Below are 14,939 nucleotides of genomic sequence, written 5' to 3'. Positions count from 1 at the left end.
ATTTTAAGCCTCCTCTTTGATGGGCTTTTACAAATGTTATGTACCCATGTAAAAACCACAACCACTGCAATGAAGAACATTCCTATCAACCCCAAAAGTTCCTTGGGGCCTTTCTCAGCCACCGTGTCCCAATTCCTGGCCCCATACAACCAATGATCTTTTATCACTATAGATGTGTCATTAAAGAGTCCTGCACAGGCAGAAATCAGACTATAGGCATGCTCTGATTTTTTTCTCTGAACATGATTTTTGAATGCACCAATTATTCCTTCTCATTTCTCAATAAAATACTATGGGATGGATATACCGCAATTTATCCATCCACCTGTTCGATGGACATTTTGGTTGTTTGCAGGTCATGGCTGCTATAAACAAAGCTGCTAAGAACATTGTTAGACCAGTCTTTGTGTAGATATATGTTCTGATTTCTCCTAAATATTTAGGAGAATTGCTGAATTGTAAGGTGAGTGTTTATAAGAAACAGTGAGACTACTTTCCAAAGTAGTAAAACTAGTTTACATTTTCATGAGTAATGTAAGTTTTAGTTGCTTCACATCTTTGCCTGATATTGTCAATCTTTTTAATTTTAGCATTCTAGTAGTTATATAGTAATATGTCATGGTTTTAATTTGAAATTTCCTAATGACTAATCATGCTGAAAAGCTTGTTTGTGCTTATTGACCATTTGTACTTCTTCCTTAGCAAAGAGCTTCAATTCAAACTTTCTGTCCATTCTTCAATTGAGGAGTGTCTTATTATTGAGTTGTGAGATTATATATTCTCACAAGTCCTTTGTCGGATATTTATTGTAAATATTTTCTCCCAATCTGTGGCCTTACATTTTCTTAATGATGTCTTTTGCTAACCAGAAGTTTAAATTTTTGATCAACTGCCCATCTATATGGGAGTCATTTTGTACCTTATATTCTTTTCATTGATCTACCTATATGTCTATCCTTACACTAATACTATAAAGGTACAGCATTCAGGAATATGGTAAGTGTTGAAATAAAATAGTAAAAGTTCTCTATGCTTTGTTCCATAAAATTATTTTGACTAGTCTAGATTCTTTGCATTTCCATATAAACATTAGAATAAGCTTGTCAATTACTGTAAAAACAAGCTTGCTGGTATTTTGATTGGAATTGCACTGAGTATACAGCTCGATTTGAGGAAAACCAATGTCTTAAACTTTTTCTGATCCCTAAACATAGTGTGTGTGTGTGTGTGTGTGTGTATACATATACTCATACATATCTATGATATCTCATATATATCTCAATTTATTTAGGTCTCCTTAAATTTTTCTCCTTGTAGTTTTCAGTATGTAGTTCTTACACACACTGTTGAATGGTTGGCCTAATCATTTTTTGGGGGGATGATGCTGTAAATGGTACTTTAAAATTAATTTCCAATTATTTTATTTTATCCCTCATTATTAGCTTATGAATCTTAATTTTCAGTGACTGGTAAAGGTTTAGGTTCAAATAATATTACAGCACTTCACTTATAATGTAAGAGCCTAAAGCAATATACCATTTGTCTCTACCAGCTTTTTATTATTGTTGTCATATATTTACTTTCATATATTATAAATCTCAAATATGTTGCTATATTTGTTAAAACCCATTTTCTTTTAAAAGAATTTTTAAAACTTTAAAAACAACATTAGTCTTCATACTTTCCCACATGTTTACAATTTCCAGCACCCTTCACTCTTGTTTTAATACAAATTCCCATCTGGCATAATTTTCTTCCACCTGAAGAACTTCTTTTAACATTTCTTGAAAGTGCAGGTCTACTTGCAATGGTTTCTCTCAGCTTTGCTTTGTCCAATAAAGTTATTTTGCCTTATTTTTGAAAGATATTTATATGGAACTCTATACACATATACAGAACTAAGTTGATAGTTTTGTTTCCTTTCAGAACTTTAGAGATGTCCATTATCTCAAGTAGACCTCCACCTTAGCTGCTGCACTCTAAATCCACAGCCACATTTGCAGGAAGGATGAGTTTCCCATGGGCGGTTCCTTGCACTGACTGAGAGCAGCAGGGATACTAAGACAGGCCCATTCCTAGGGAGCGTGGGACTCCTCTGACAGATGACGCTGATTTAAAGACCATCTAAGGTCTTGCCTATGATATTTCCACCAATCTTTCTTCCCTCTCTCCTTCACCCAGGGTCAGACAACCACTGTAGTCTGATGGCTCTTCCAAATTACCCAGTTTCCTTACACTTGTCTCTCATATTGGTGCTTCCACTAATAAAATCTTTGCATGATGTTGAATCTGGTCTTGGCGTCTGCTTCTCAAAGGACTCAACTGACATAGCTATTAATTCCATTTGGTGTGTATACGTATTTTTTTAGATGTTGCATTTTTCACCTCTAGAGGTTCCATTCATTTACATCTTTCATTTCACTCCTGATTAGGTTCATGCTACCTCTTAAATATTCAAACACAGTTATGACCATTTTAACCTCTTGGTCCACAACTTCTATCATCTATGTCATTTCTCAATCTATTCCTACTGATTAATTTTTCTCCTATTTATGGGTTACAATTTTCTCCTCCCTGGCATTTTTTTATTAGATGCTGGATATTGTAAATGTTATCCTTTTGACTATCTTTAAATTTCTGACTCTGTTCTGACATGCGATTAAGTAATTTGTGTATCAGTTTGAACCCTTCAAAACCTGTTTTTGAGCTCTGCTAGGACAGGTCTAGCGTAGTCGTTCTACTAAGGCATAGTAGACTCCTTGGGGACAGTTAATGTTCCTGGTGACCACTGAAGACTCTTCACTCTGGGTGGTTGAAGCTTGAACATCTATCTCTTTTGTCTGTATGAATTCTGGGAATAATTCAACTTGCAACTCCCCAGCCATTTTACATGAACTTGTAAAATTTTCCCCATAGTTGCATGGCCTAATGTTCAACAAATACTCAAGGGGACCTCCTACAGATTGCTGGAGCTCTTTCTCTGAGTAGCTCCCTTTTTTCTGGTACAGTATTCCACAACTTCTAGCTGCCTTAGCCACTCCAAAAGCCATCTCCATCTCCTCAACTCGGCAAGACCACTAAGGTCTGTCTGGTTTCCCACTCATTTCCTTATAGCCAGGAAGTTCCCTTCAGGTAAACAGGAAGGGAAATCATAGGGATCACCTCATTCGTGTCCCTTTCCTCAAAGATCAGAGTCCAATGCTGACTATTAGTCAATGTTTGAAAATAGTTGTTTCATATCTTATGTCTAATTTTCTAGTTGTTTGGAGCTGTCCAGGTCAAGTTCTTGATACTATCTCCTAGCTGCAAGTTGAAGTCCACACCTAATTTTTAAAGTCTTTCTATATCCATCACTGAATTTCAGCCTCACAAGAACCCCATGGAGAAAACAATATTGCTGGTGAGAAAATGCATCAATAAAGGATACAGAATAATTGACAATATTATAACAATAATAGCTAATATTTATTGAGTACTTATTATGTGGTAGGCACCATATTAAGTACCTTATATAGATAAGTTCATTTCATCATCACAATGTGATAGGTATATATTTCAGAAGAAGAAACCTAAATACAAAGAGGCTGAATAACTTGCCTAATAGTACAAAGCTAATAAATGGCAGAGCTAGGATGAAAAAACAAGGCCATCTGGCTCTAAGGCCTAAGCCTTTAACACAGTATATTGTAAAACCTGTCATTATTTTCCTGTTATGTAAATAAAAGCCTTTTACACACAAAACAACTTGGAAGAGAAGGGGAAGAAGTATGGGTTATGGGAAAAGCAATGAGACATATACAAGAGTGAAGCAGGAGGAGGGTAAAAGAAAATTCTATTCCCAAAGGCCCTTTGTGGTTGGGATATAAAATAAATTCTCATAATACTGTGTTCTAAGGGGTAATCCACAAAAAACTATTTAACCATAATATAGCTAAAAACAGCAGCTTTATATTCAATAAATACGTACTGAGAGCCTAGTAGGTAGCACATATTGTTCTAAGAGCTAAAGATTCAGTAAATAAGACAAAATCCCTACATTTCTACCGAAGACAGACAAATAACATGTAAACAAAACAATTAAATGAGTGTATAGTTTCAAAAAGGAAAAGATGCTAAAAGAGAATTAAAAATGCTGGTGTGATGGAGAAAGAGGGAATATGGGGTGTTACTTCGGACTGGGTAGTCAGAGGGTGGCTTGCTGAGAATGCGACATGTAAGAAGAGATCTGAAGAACAAAAAGACAGACATCAGAAAACAGGAGATGAAAGCTTTCCATACAGGAAGTCATAAGATAAAGTTGTATATGAACTGTACTGAAAAACACAAGAAAGGTCAGTGGGCTAAAATGTAGTGAAAATGAGTGATAAAAGATAACATTGATTTGGAATGTAAAGACCGAGTCTTCACTTTTTTAATTTAACTTTACTATTTCACTTTATATTATTTTATACTTTTCATATTATTTTTCAATCAAGTTTCATATTCTCTTAGATATTTTAAACTATTATTTCTATTTTTGGCATTGAGCTGTCGAACTATTCAATTCCACTAGATTCCTTAAATTTTGTTTAGTTATTTTCTAAAGCTGTATACACATTACTCTAAAACAAATGATAATGAGCAAAAAAAGAAATCTCACATTGTCTCCATTCAAAATAAAGCAGCTAAACCAGCTGATTTTAGTGAAATGACTCAATGTTTTGACATGCGGGCAAAAAAATAAGAGTTATTTTGTTTGTCTACAAATTTGATATCTCTTCTACCACAAGAAATTCAGAGGGAATCCCATGGCAATAACTGAATAGCTTTTCCCTTTCACACACTAGTGTGGTCTAGAGAAAAAAGCAAAAAAAAAAAAAAAAAAAAAAAAAAAAAACAAAGTTAATGAACTTTTAACAGGCATTTACAAGAATTTCTAAAGATGTTTTATGGATGTTCTGAAAGTGATTTCATAAATGTGGAAAATTTACAGTTGGTTTTCTTCTGACTAAGACAGAATGGTCAATCTCACAAGTTCTACAAGAGAAAAATTTTAGTATCTAAAATAACAGAAATGAGAATTAAATCTAAAATTAAGCTGTTAAGCTGTTAATTGTCCTTGATTGTTATTTATTTCCTACCCTTCATTCCCAATTTGAAATGCTGATACATTATAGCTCAAGCAACATATTATGTTTTATGTTAAAATATATGTAAAAGTGCTCACTTCAGCAGCACATATACTAAAATATGTTTTTTTTAAAAAAAGATTACACCCACAATAAAAAATAAAAATAGACCTAGAAACTAAAATATTGGTTTTTCAGCTTTAACTCATTTATGACAAAAATGATTAACAAGTAATCTTCTAACCACCCTGATCAACTAAGGAAAAAAAAAAGAGAACAAATTTCTAAAACTCTTCAATACCACATGGAAGATAACCAGTCAAAAACACACAGGCCTAATTTTAGATCTCTGGATGATATGAAGAGTATTCTGTCTGAACCAATAACTTATTCAGATACTATTCCTGCTGATCATATGCATGTCTTCTAAAAATCATATCTTTAGTTCAAATAAAGCCTTCCTGTTGTTGTATAATTTTCCTACTATGTTTTCTTCACTGAAGATAAAAGTTTCAAGACTTTTATAAAAATAGGGCTTCCAGCAAATATTATACATAGCAGACTGACATAGGCACGAGGTCTCTCCAATGGCTGCGCTACTAACAACCTCATGTCATTTATCTCCCTGTGTGGTGCAACAAAAAGCACAAACACACCTATGAAGCATTCTTGCCCAAAATGTGTAATCAGATCTCGACATCTAACTTTCAGTTTACAATAAATACATGAGATAGAGGAACAAATTAAGGAAACAATCTAATAAAAAATTAGTCTGGACTCTTCAACAAGCCAATGTTATGAGGGATAAAAGTACAGGTCCTAAGTAAACACTAAATAGACATAATAACCAAATGTGTGGACTTTGTTTGGATCCTGGTTTAAAAAAATACTACAAACAAACAAACAAACAAACAAATAAATAAACAAACACACACTGCAAAAGACATTTAGATGAAAATTGGAGAAATCTAAATGTGAACTGGATATTACATTACAGAATTATTAATTTTCACAGGCTTGATGGTTATTGTGTTTGGGACGAGACTATCCTTAACCTTAGGAGAACCATACTGAACTAGGGGCCCGGCACCATATGTCTGCAATGTACTTTCAAATAGATCAGCAAAAAAATTATCAATATACAATTATGTGTGTGCCTCTATGTGGGAAGCGATAAATAAAGTAATTATTAAGAATTTTTGAATCTGGATAGAGGGAATAAGAGAGACTTAATTATTCTCTCAACTATAACAGGTTTGAAATTTTTAAAAATGAAAAATGTCTTTCTCCACCTATAAGTTATAAAGATACCTTCTATTTTTTTTATTAATTGTGTAGATTTTTAACCTTTCACACTGAGATTTTTGATAGCTATAGTCTATTTTTGTATGTGGTATTAGATAAAGATCATTTTAGTTTCCTCTATACAGAATTCTAGCTTTCTCTGTACGACCTACTAAACAACTTGTCCTTTTCCAATTGATTTATGGAAGTATGACTTTTGATCCCACTGAAAGAGCTATGCAGAGAAAGGAGGAAAGGAATTTTAAAAGGAAGGAAAAAGAGAAAAGAAGAAAAGAAAAAAAGGATGTATACAAGTATAAGATTTTAGCTTAGGAAGGGCTAAGAATAAAGGATGCTGTTATCAAATTCCTATGCACCAAAATGGAATTTACTAAAGTATATTACAAGTCAATGGAAAAAAATAACTAAAGACATATATGTGTATATATGTAAATAAATTTATACATATGTACATATAAATATATGCAAATGTTTCTATATATGTGAAAAAATACAAATATGTATGTTTATGTTTATATATGTGTGAAAAAATACATATGTATGTATATGTATATATTTATGTTTACATATGTGCATACATATGTATATATTTATATGTATATATTTATATGTTTATATACATATACATACATATATGTATTGTTGCTTTTTCCATATATACATATATATACACATATATGCATACACACACCCTCGAAGCTGTTCAGGAAACATCTACTTTATCTGGTACATAATATCACAAGGAGAAAGTTTCCAGAAATGAAGCCATCTCCTACCAACCAGTAAGTTTGATTACATTTTATTTAGCGTTTGATAGAACAAAAAGGATGACAGAGCAGAGACATTACAAGCATCTTGATGATTCCTTTATACTTTCAGATTCTATGGTAATGTTTAAAGGTGACTTTAAAACTTATTTTTTGATTAATTTAGCACCTAGATCACATTTTAAAAATATGAATTTATAGAATTCATAACTCTTCATCCCATTACTGACAGCAGTTCAGAAAACAAAAACTCTAAAAACATACCTTTTGTTTTCAGCCAAATTGGCTCCTTCATCCTTCAGTTGTTTACTTTTCTCAGCACAGTCTTCAAGGAGAATTTCTTTCCTACGTTTAATGGCATGAAGCCAGTTCCCTTCATCATTCTCAGCTACGTCCTTTTCATCAGCAGCTTCAGCTTCAAACTGCTGGGAAGTGACCTTTGAGACCTTCTCACCAATTTTCCTCTTCCAACCAAAAGAAGCCATTCTGGGAAATGACAAAGAAATAGCTTTAAATTTCAACCTTGGCCCTTTATACAAGTATTCCAACTAGGTGAAGAAGGAATAACAGGATCAAACTATCACTATTTTTTAACTCCTAATTAAACAGTAGACCTAGGCAACAATCATCAAAGGCTGTTATCAAAAAAGACAACTAAATATTATGCATCTCCCGATGAAAGTGACAAACTTACTACCCATGAAGTACTCTTGTCAAAAATTAATCCTGAATCAGATCGAGCCTCTACCAGCATATAAGAAATATGAGATCAAGATGAACATGTTAAATAACAGGACAGAGATGCTGACAGAAAAAAAAATTTTTTTTAAATAAAACTGGTTTCTTCAAGAAATAAACTGCCGGGGGCGGGGGGGGGATGGTGGGCAGAGAAAAGATGGGAGATAACCCTTAGATTAAGAGAAACTTAAGATATACTAACTGAATAAAATGCACGGATTTTGTTTAGCTCTGGACTCAAACAAGCGAATAGGGAGGAAATATTTATTAAACAATAGGGAAAAATCAGAACACTGATTTGATATTTGATGATATTAAGGAATTAATTGGGGGTTTTTTAAGGTTTTTTAGGTATGATAATAGAAATGAATACTAAAATATTTCTCACAAAATTATATCATATCTAGAAATTGTTTCAATGTTATAGGTGGGTGTGAGAGATGCAGTAGAGGAGAAATATAGGTAAAAAGACTGCTATGAGTTGTATGCCTCCAAAAAGGGCATACGATCAGCCAATAGACATATGAAAAGATGTTCAAGGTCACTAATCATCAAGGAAATGCAAATTAAAACCACAATGAGATATCACCTCACACCTGTCAGATTGGCTATCATTAATAAATCAACAAAATGAGTGTTGGTGAGAATTTGGAGAAAAGAGAACCTTTGTGCACGATTGGTGGGATTGTAAATTGGTGCAGCCACTATGGAAAACAGTATGATAGTTCTTCAAAAAATTAAAAATAGAACTATCTCATGACCTAGCAATTTCACTTTCTGGGTATTCATCTGAAGAAAGCCAAAACATTAATTCAAAAAAAAAAAATCCATCTCTGTGTTCACTGCAGCATTTATAATAGCCATCTGACATGGAAGCAATCTAAGTGTCTATCTATAGACGAATGGATAAAGATGTGGTACACATATATAATGCAATGTTACTTGGCCTTAAGAAAAGAGTGAAATCTTACTATTTATTCATGATGGCATGGATGGACCTAGCGGGTGTTATGCCCAGTGAAGTAAGTCAGACAGAGAAAGACAAATACCATATGACTTCACTTACATGTGCAATCTAAAAAACAAAATAAACAAACTAAACAGATTCATAGATAGAACACATTGATGGTTGCCAGAGGGAAAAGGGGTTTGGGGGCTGGGTGAAAATGATGAAGGGATTAAGAAGTACAAATAGACAGTTACAAAATAGTCACAGGGGTGTAAGGTACAGCATAGGGAATATAGTCAGTAATATTGTAAGAACTATTTATGGCGCCAGGTGGGTACTAGACTTACTGGGGAGATCAGTTTGTAAGTTATTTAATGTATAACCATTGTGCTGTACACCTGAAATTAATATAATATTGAATGTCAATTATGATTGAAAAATTAAAAAAATAATTTTTAAAAAAATCCCCTATCTTTTATGAATATATACTAAAACATTTCACATGAAGTTATAAATCTAGGAATTATTTCAATGTAATCAGTGGGGGTGGAGGTACAGTAGAGGAAATATATAGATGAAAAGATTGCTGAGTTGACAGTTGATGAAGTGATGACTACATAAGATTCCTTATACTTTTCTCTCTCTTTTCATATATGTTTGAAATTTTCCACAATAAAAAGTTTTTAAAAGATTCAGACTTGGTAAATGACTTAATTCACAGTAGTGGGTGACTCAAAAAGATGACAAATGTTAAATTGTTTTGTAAATCTACAATGATATACAAATATAAGAGATAAGAAAGAGACAATAATTGATGGAATAAAGGGAAACCCTGAAGAATTCAACAAATATTTAGAGAAGAATTTATTGAGAGATCCAAGAACTCTTACTAGTTACATGAATGGGCTTCAAAATACTAAGAAACCCCTGGAATTGATATAAATTTTTATATGCCTGTGTGCATTCTGAAGAAGAGTATCTAAACTTTCATTCCATTCTTAAAGGAGTCTATGATTCCAACGAGATTATGATCAACTGACTGATCCACTTGAGAGATGGGAAAAGCAATGAACCAGAGGTCTGTGTAAAAATATCAAAGAATGGGCACTGTGGGAATCAGAGAAAAATGAAATAGTGAATATGTTCTAGCAGATATCAAGGTCTTCATTGCTGATGCACATGGCTGAAATAAAGTATAAGTAATCACTAAAAGGAAGGGGACAAAAAAAGTGAGGGCTGTGAGGTCATTCACATGGAAAGGCCCAAGAAAATGGAAGAAGTTGGAGGGGTAAGAAAATTGTGGGTCATCTGCTTAAGTTCTTAATGAATACGAGTGAGTGCCAATAAATTATAGCAATCAAGAAATGTATAGACTGATATGGATGAACCATATGCTTTCCACCAGAGCATGGATTTTTAGAAAAATCTAGAGGAGGAATGGATTATAAACTATACTAGGGAATTGGGACAATGCCAAACTCTTTCTTCCCTAGACTCATTAAAATATGAGAATGAGATTCCTCTGTTTTAAGGTAACAATTTACTTAGAGGAAGAACCAAGAATGGTTGAAAACAGAAGTGTGGTTACTATGGAACAGAAGTCCAGAGATGTAGAGTAAGGACAGCATGAGACAATGGATCATAGGAAAATCTCATAGGCTATCAAGGTAACTGAAGATAAGAAAGAAGTCTTGTAGTTATGACTGTCCCTAAAGGTGACAAGAATGAAGATACTTAAGTTTTTTGGTTTCGTTTCCAAATGGAACTTCGTTTCTAAATCAGCAATGTGAGGCAATTAATACAGATAAATACATGGTGTTTACTAAAGGCAAATTACATTATAACTCATTTGTCAGGTCTGTAGATTATTGGGAGCAGGGGTTAGAGTGGGGAAGAAAGAAAAAAAGAACAGATAGACCCGCATGTATTTTTTAAAAATTAATAGGTCATTCAGACTCCCATTACCATCCCCGTCTTTCAACCCAAACCACTGTTATAAACGCTGAAGACACATACAGATCGATGCCCCAGATGGTGATTCTCAACCATGTATCAAAAAGCTACACCAGTTGCCTCAGGTGTTTCTGCCATTCTCCTCCACAAACCCGTTAAAATCTTCTAGAGATCAAAAGCTGTGAAAGTGAGGACAGAATGAGGTTTATGAGTATAAAAGGCCTGGTGACTACTAGCAATTGACAAGTTTAGCCTTAAAGAGTGGGACAACACTACATTCCTCTCAGACAAGAGCTAATAATGAATGAAAAGTACAGGCAAGGTCAGGAGTGAATCAAAAAGAAAATGACGAATTTCACACTCCCACGCTTCACATTCCTCAGAAAAATAGGAGGCTAGTCATCTGCTCCAAGTAAAGGGAAAAGAAATGGACCTGAGACATGAAAAGAATTAAAAAGATATGAAATAATCACTGTGGAGGAAAGGAAAAGCAACAATAAGAGATGAGCAAAGACATCAAACAGTATCAAGGGTCCACTGAGGTTTAAAAGCCTGAATCTGTCACCAAGGCCATCAGTAGAGTTTTGTATTTTCTTCAAAATTGTCTGGAGACCACAAGAGCATAGTCAATTACAGTACAGGAAAAGTGCTATAAGAGGGCAAACAAAGAATGCCATGATGTCAGAGAAGAAACACTTGAGACTTGGTGGAGGTTATAAATGTCAAAGAATAAAAATTAGCCAGGCTTTAAAAAAAAAAAAGGGGGGGGGTGAGTCCGATAACATATGCAACGCACTTTCTGCCTTCGAAAATTAACACTCCGAGTTGATTCAGGTACCTTAAATAGTATGATTCACTGTTCTTCTAAAGCTATTTGAACATTAAATTAAAACTTCTTATAAAGAAGGCTTTCTTGAATCGGTAGTTAGATGCACAAGATGCCTATATCTTAACCTTTAGGTTTTTCACAAGGATAAAAAAATCATATTGGTAAATCATATGAGGTTCATGTTAAACTCATAAAACAACACAAACTCACTTTATGCAGAATTACAGTTAATAAATGCCATGAAAATTCTAAACAATGACGTATTATTCTAAATTCTTTTGCTGGTACATTATGCCTATAGTAGGCGCTCAATTACAGTTGACTGCTTGACATTTTACCCAGCAGCAAGCCAGAGAATGCTTGTCTTCACTGTGTCGGAGGATGCATCACCCAAGGCAAGAAACCACTGAATTTATACAATCTTCAGAAAATCAAAACAGAAACCTTCTGGGTACAAGGATGTATTCAGAGGTGAGGAATTCAAGAAACAATTTCCCCAAAAATGTCACCGCAAGAGAAAGACCAGTATTAGCAACCTCTCTTCGTTTTCAACAATAAAAATGTGCGAATTACGCCAGGGAACCCCAACCTCTGGCCACAGACGGGTACCGCCAGTAGCCTGTTAGGACCCAGGCAGCACACACAGCAGGAGGTGAGCCATGGGAGCAAAGCTTCATCTGTTTTTTGCAGCTGCTCCTCAGCGCTAGCATCACCTCCTCGGCTCCACCTCGGATCATCGGACATTAGGTTCTCCTAACAGCATTGGTCCCTGGTTCCAAAAAAGGTTGAGGACCGCTGAACTAAAAGAAGTTCAGAAAAGCTGCCTTGACCCTCACCCTGGAGTTCACTAGACCCGCCCTCATCTGCAGAGACCGTCTAGGGCTACGTTTAAATCTAGCTCTGTTCCTCTCCTCCCATCACTGAGGGAAGGTCAGAGCCCCAAGTACAGCCTAGAAATCTCTGAAGCCACCTGGGGTATCGCTGCAAGGGAGGGCCCACCCCCAGACTTGCTGGTATCTAAAAACCAACCCGAAGGTCCTGGCTTTGCCACAGACCCGTTAAGTCTCACCTCCAACTTATGAAGTTCCTTTATCCTCTAACCACAAGACCCACTCACCTCCTTTTCCTGCTTTTCCTCCGGTTTCCACCACGAACCAGGTAGCCCCAGTTACCTGATGACCACTACCCTGGCACGGTGTTTACATCCCGCTTGCCCTTTGCACACCGGAAGCGGAAATCATCATGCCTGACCTCGGACCTGCCTAGCTTTGGTGCCTGGTTTCCCAAGATATGAAATTGGATGACCCTGGGCGTCTGAAAGGTCCAGAGAAAAGATAAGGGAAGAGGCGCCTCTTACAGGCTTTCTCATCTGCCGATTCCTTCCCCTGAACCACAAATCCCAAAAGCCACTGCGGCCGCTCCTACCCCGTTACGCTCTGGGAGTTGTAGTCCCAGTCACCAGGTCCAGTGGCTCCCAGCAGCAAGCAGGAGTGCGCGGGCGCCTGCCCCGAGGCAGCGTGGGGAACTGCGCCTGCGCAGGCTGAGATGCGCTTGGAGAGAAGCGGACCCCACCAAACTACGGGTCCTACCAAACTACGGGTCCCATTCAGTCTGCAGGTGAAGCCGGCCAGGCGTGGGAAAACGATTTGCAGGAAATTCAGAGCACTAGGATGTGACTCTGCCCTAAAGCACTTTACACCCTAGCTGATGAGGCCGGCCACACTCAGAGGACAGAGGGAAAACTCATTGAAAAAGGGCGTGGGGGTCAGATCAGGGAGGGCGGTGGCTGAACTGTGGGCTTCTCAGGCAGAAAATCAAGTTGCCTGAAAAAACCGTGGTTCGTGGCTTGAAAATAAGTGAGGAAAAGTAACATAGGGAAGTGTTTAGGAAATTGAAAAACTAAAGTTGTTAATTTATCACTGTAGCTTTCTTCTGCAAAAGCAGGCCATTTTTGTGGACCAGGCTGTCTCTCTCTCTCTCCCCGCACTATAACAATTCAAACTGGATAGTTCTTTGTTGGGGAAAGAAGGGCTATCCTGTGCACTGTAAGATGTTTAGCAACATCTCTGGTCTCTACCCACTAAATGCCATTAGCATCCGTTACAACCACTGCCAGTTGTGACCAAAAAAAATGTTTTCGGACATTGCCAAATGTTACTGGAAGAAAAACTTCTGTGCCGTCCCTACCCCATTAACCACTGATTCTCCAAAGATGGTCCTCTGACCCCCAAGGGTCGCTGGGACCCTTTGAAAGTCAGAACTATCTTAATACTAATTTGAAGACATCATTTGCCTTATGGCAATGTTGACATTTGCACTGATAGTGGAAAAGCGATAGCGGCTGGCACTTCAGCAGGAATCAAGGCAATATAAACTCTACTAGTGGTCACTGTATTGTTCGCCACCACACACTTCTGATAGGAAAAGAAATGCAATCACTCAAGAACATCCTTGACAAAGCAGTAAAAATGTTATTAAAATTGACCTTTCAGTACACTTCTTTTTCATATTCTATATGACAAAATGGGGGTAGTACGAAGTACTACTGCTATATATGAGGTATGATTCTCAAGTGAAAGTACTTGTTAGATTGCATTATAAACTGAAGTACTTTCTTTGTGATATACAACTTTTACTTAGAACGACTGACAATGCCACATTGCATACAAGATATAATACTATTTGAATTCTAACGCTAGTGGAATTCTAACCAAATCCAATGTTAGCAGCCAGTGATACAAGGTAGCTGCTTTGGCTTTTATGATATATATCTTAATATTTTGTTTAGGTGGTGATTTTTAGATAAAATAAAAACTAGTTTGGTTGAGACAAAAATCACTGTTTGAGGGTTAAATTTGTTCAAGCACTGTATTTTATATTTAGGCACATTATTTAACCCATTTCCCATTTAGAAAAAAAGTGCAGCTCACTGCCAATGTTAATTTAATTTAACATAAATGATGCTCTTTGAGGCTGAAGCAAATCTGACTGGTTTTCAACGTGAAAATAAAATATAAAAACTGTTCTTGGAGTTATTTCTAAACAGAATTTGTCTCTAATCCTAATGTAACAGAAATGTATATGATGATCAGTATGGTAAAGTTCAAAACACGGAGCAACATAAAGTGGAACATCTAGGATTTAACATTTTCAGCGATCACGAATTATTATATTTTGTAAATGGAAATACCATGACTAAAAACAGAATGCTATAAATAGAATGATGTCATTTGTTTCCAAAGACTATCGATATACAACAGCAGTGCAAAAATCATAAAGACAGCGAGATA

General features: G+C 35.9%; 1 protein-coding gene across 1 annotated transcript in view; it reads right to left on the bottom strand.

Annotated features, from left to right (window-relative positions):
* The window catches only part of TTC33 (tetratricopeptide repeat domain 33), a 39,919-nt gene extending 26,870 nt beyond the window's left edge, over positions 1–13,049 (bottom strand). The window contains exons 1-2 of the mRNA XM_016147961.2: positions 12,767–13,049; positions 7,445–7,666 (exon numbers count right to left, since the gene is read on the bottom strand). Coding sequence (XP_016003447.2) covers positions 7,445–7,665 — 221 coding nt within the window. The 5' untranslated portion in view covers position 7,666; positions 12,767–13,049. The remainder of the gene's footprint in view (positions 1–7,444; positions 7,667–12,766) is intronic.
* Positions 13,050–14,939: the final 1,890 nt, after the last annotated feature.

This window comes from Rousettus aegyptiacus, unplaced genomic scaffold (assembly GCF_014176215.1).
Source record: "Rousettus aegyptiacus isolate mRouAeg1 unplaced genomic scaffold, mRouAeg1.p scaffold_m13_p_8, whole genome shotgun sequence".
Classification (NCBI taxonomy): Eukaryota; Metazoa; Chordata; class Mammalia; order Chiroptera; family Pteropodidae; genus Rousettus; species Rousettus aegyptiacus.
Note: the sequence above shows the minus strand (reverse complement) of the source record. Positions and strands in the feature narration are given on the sequence as shown.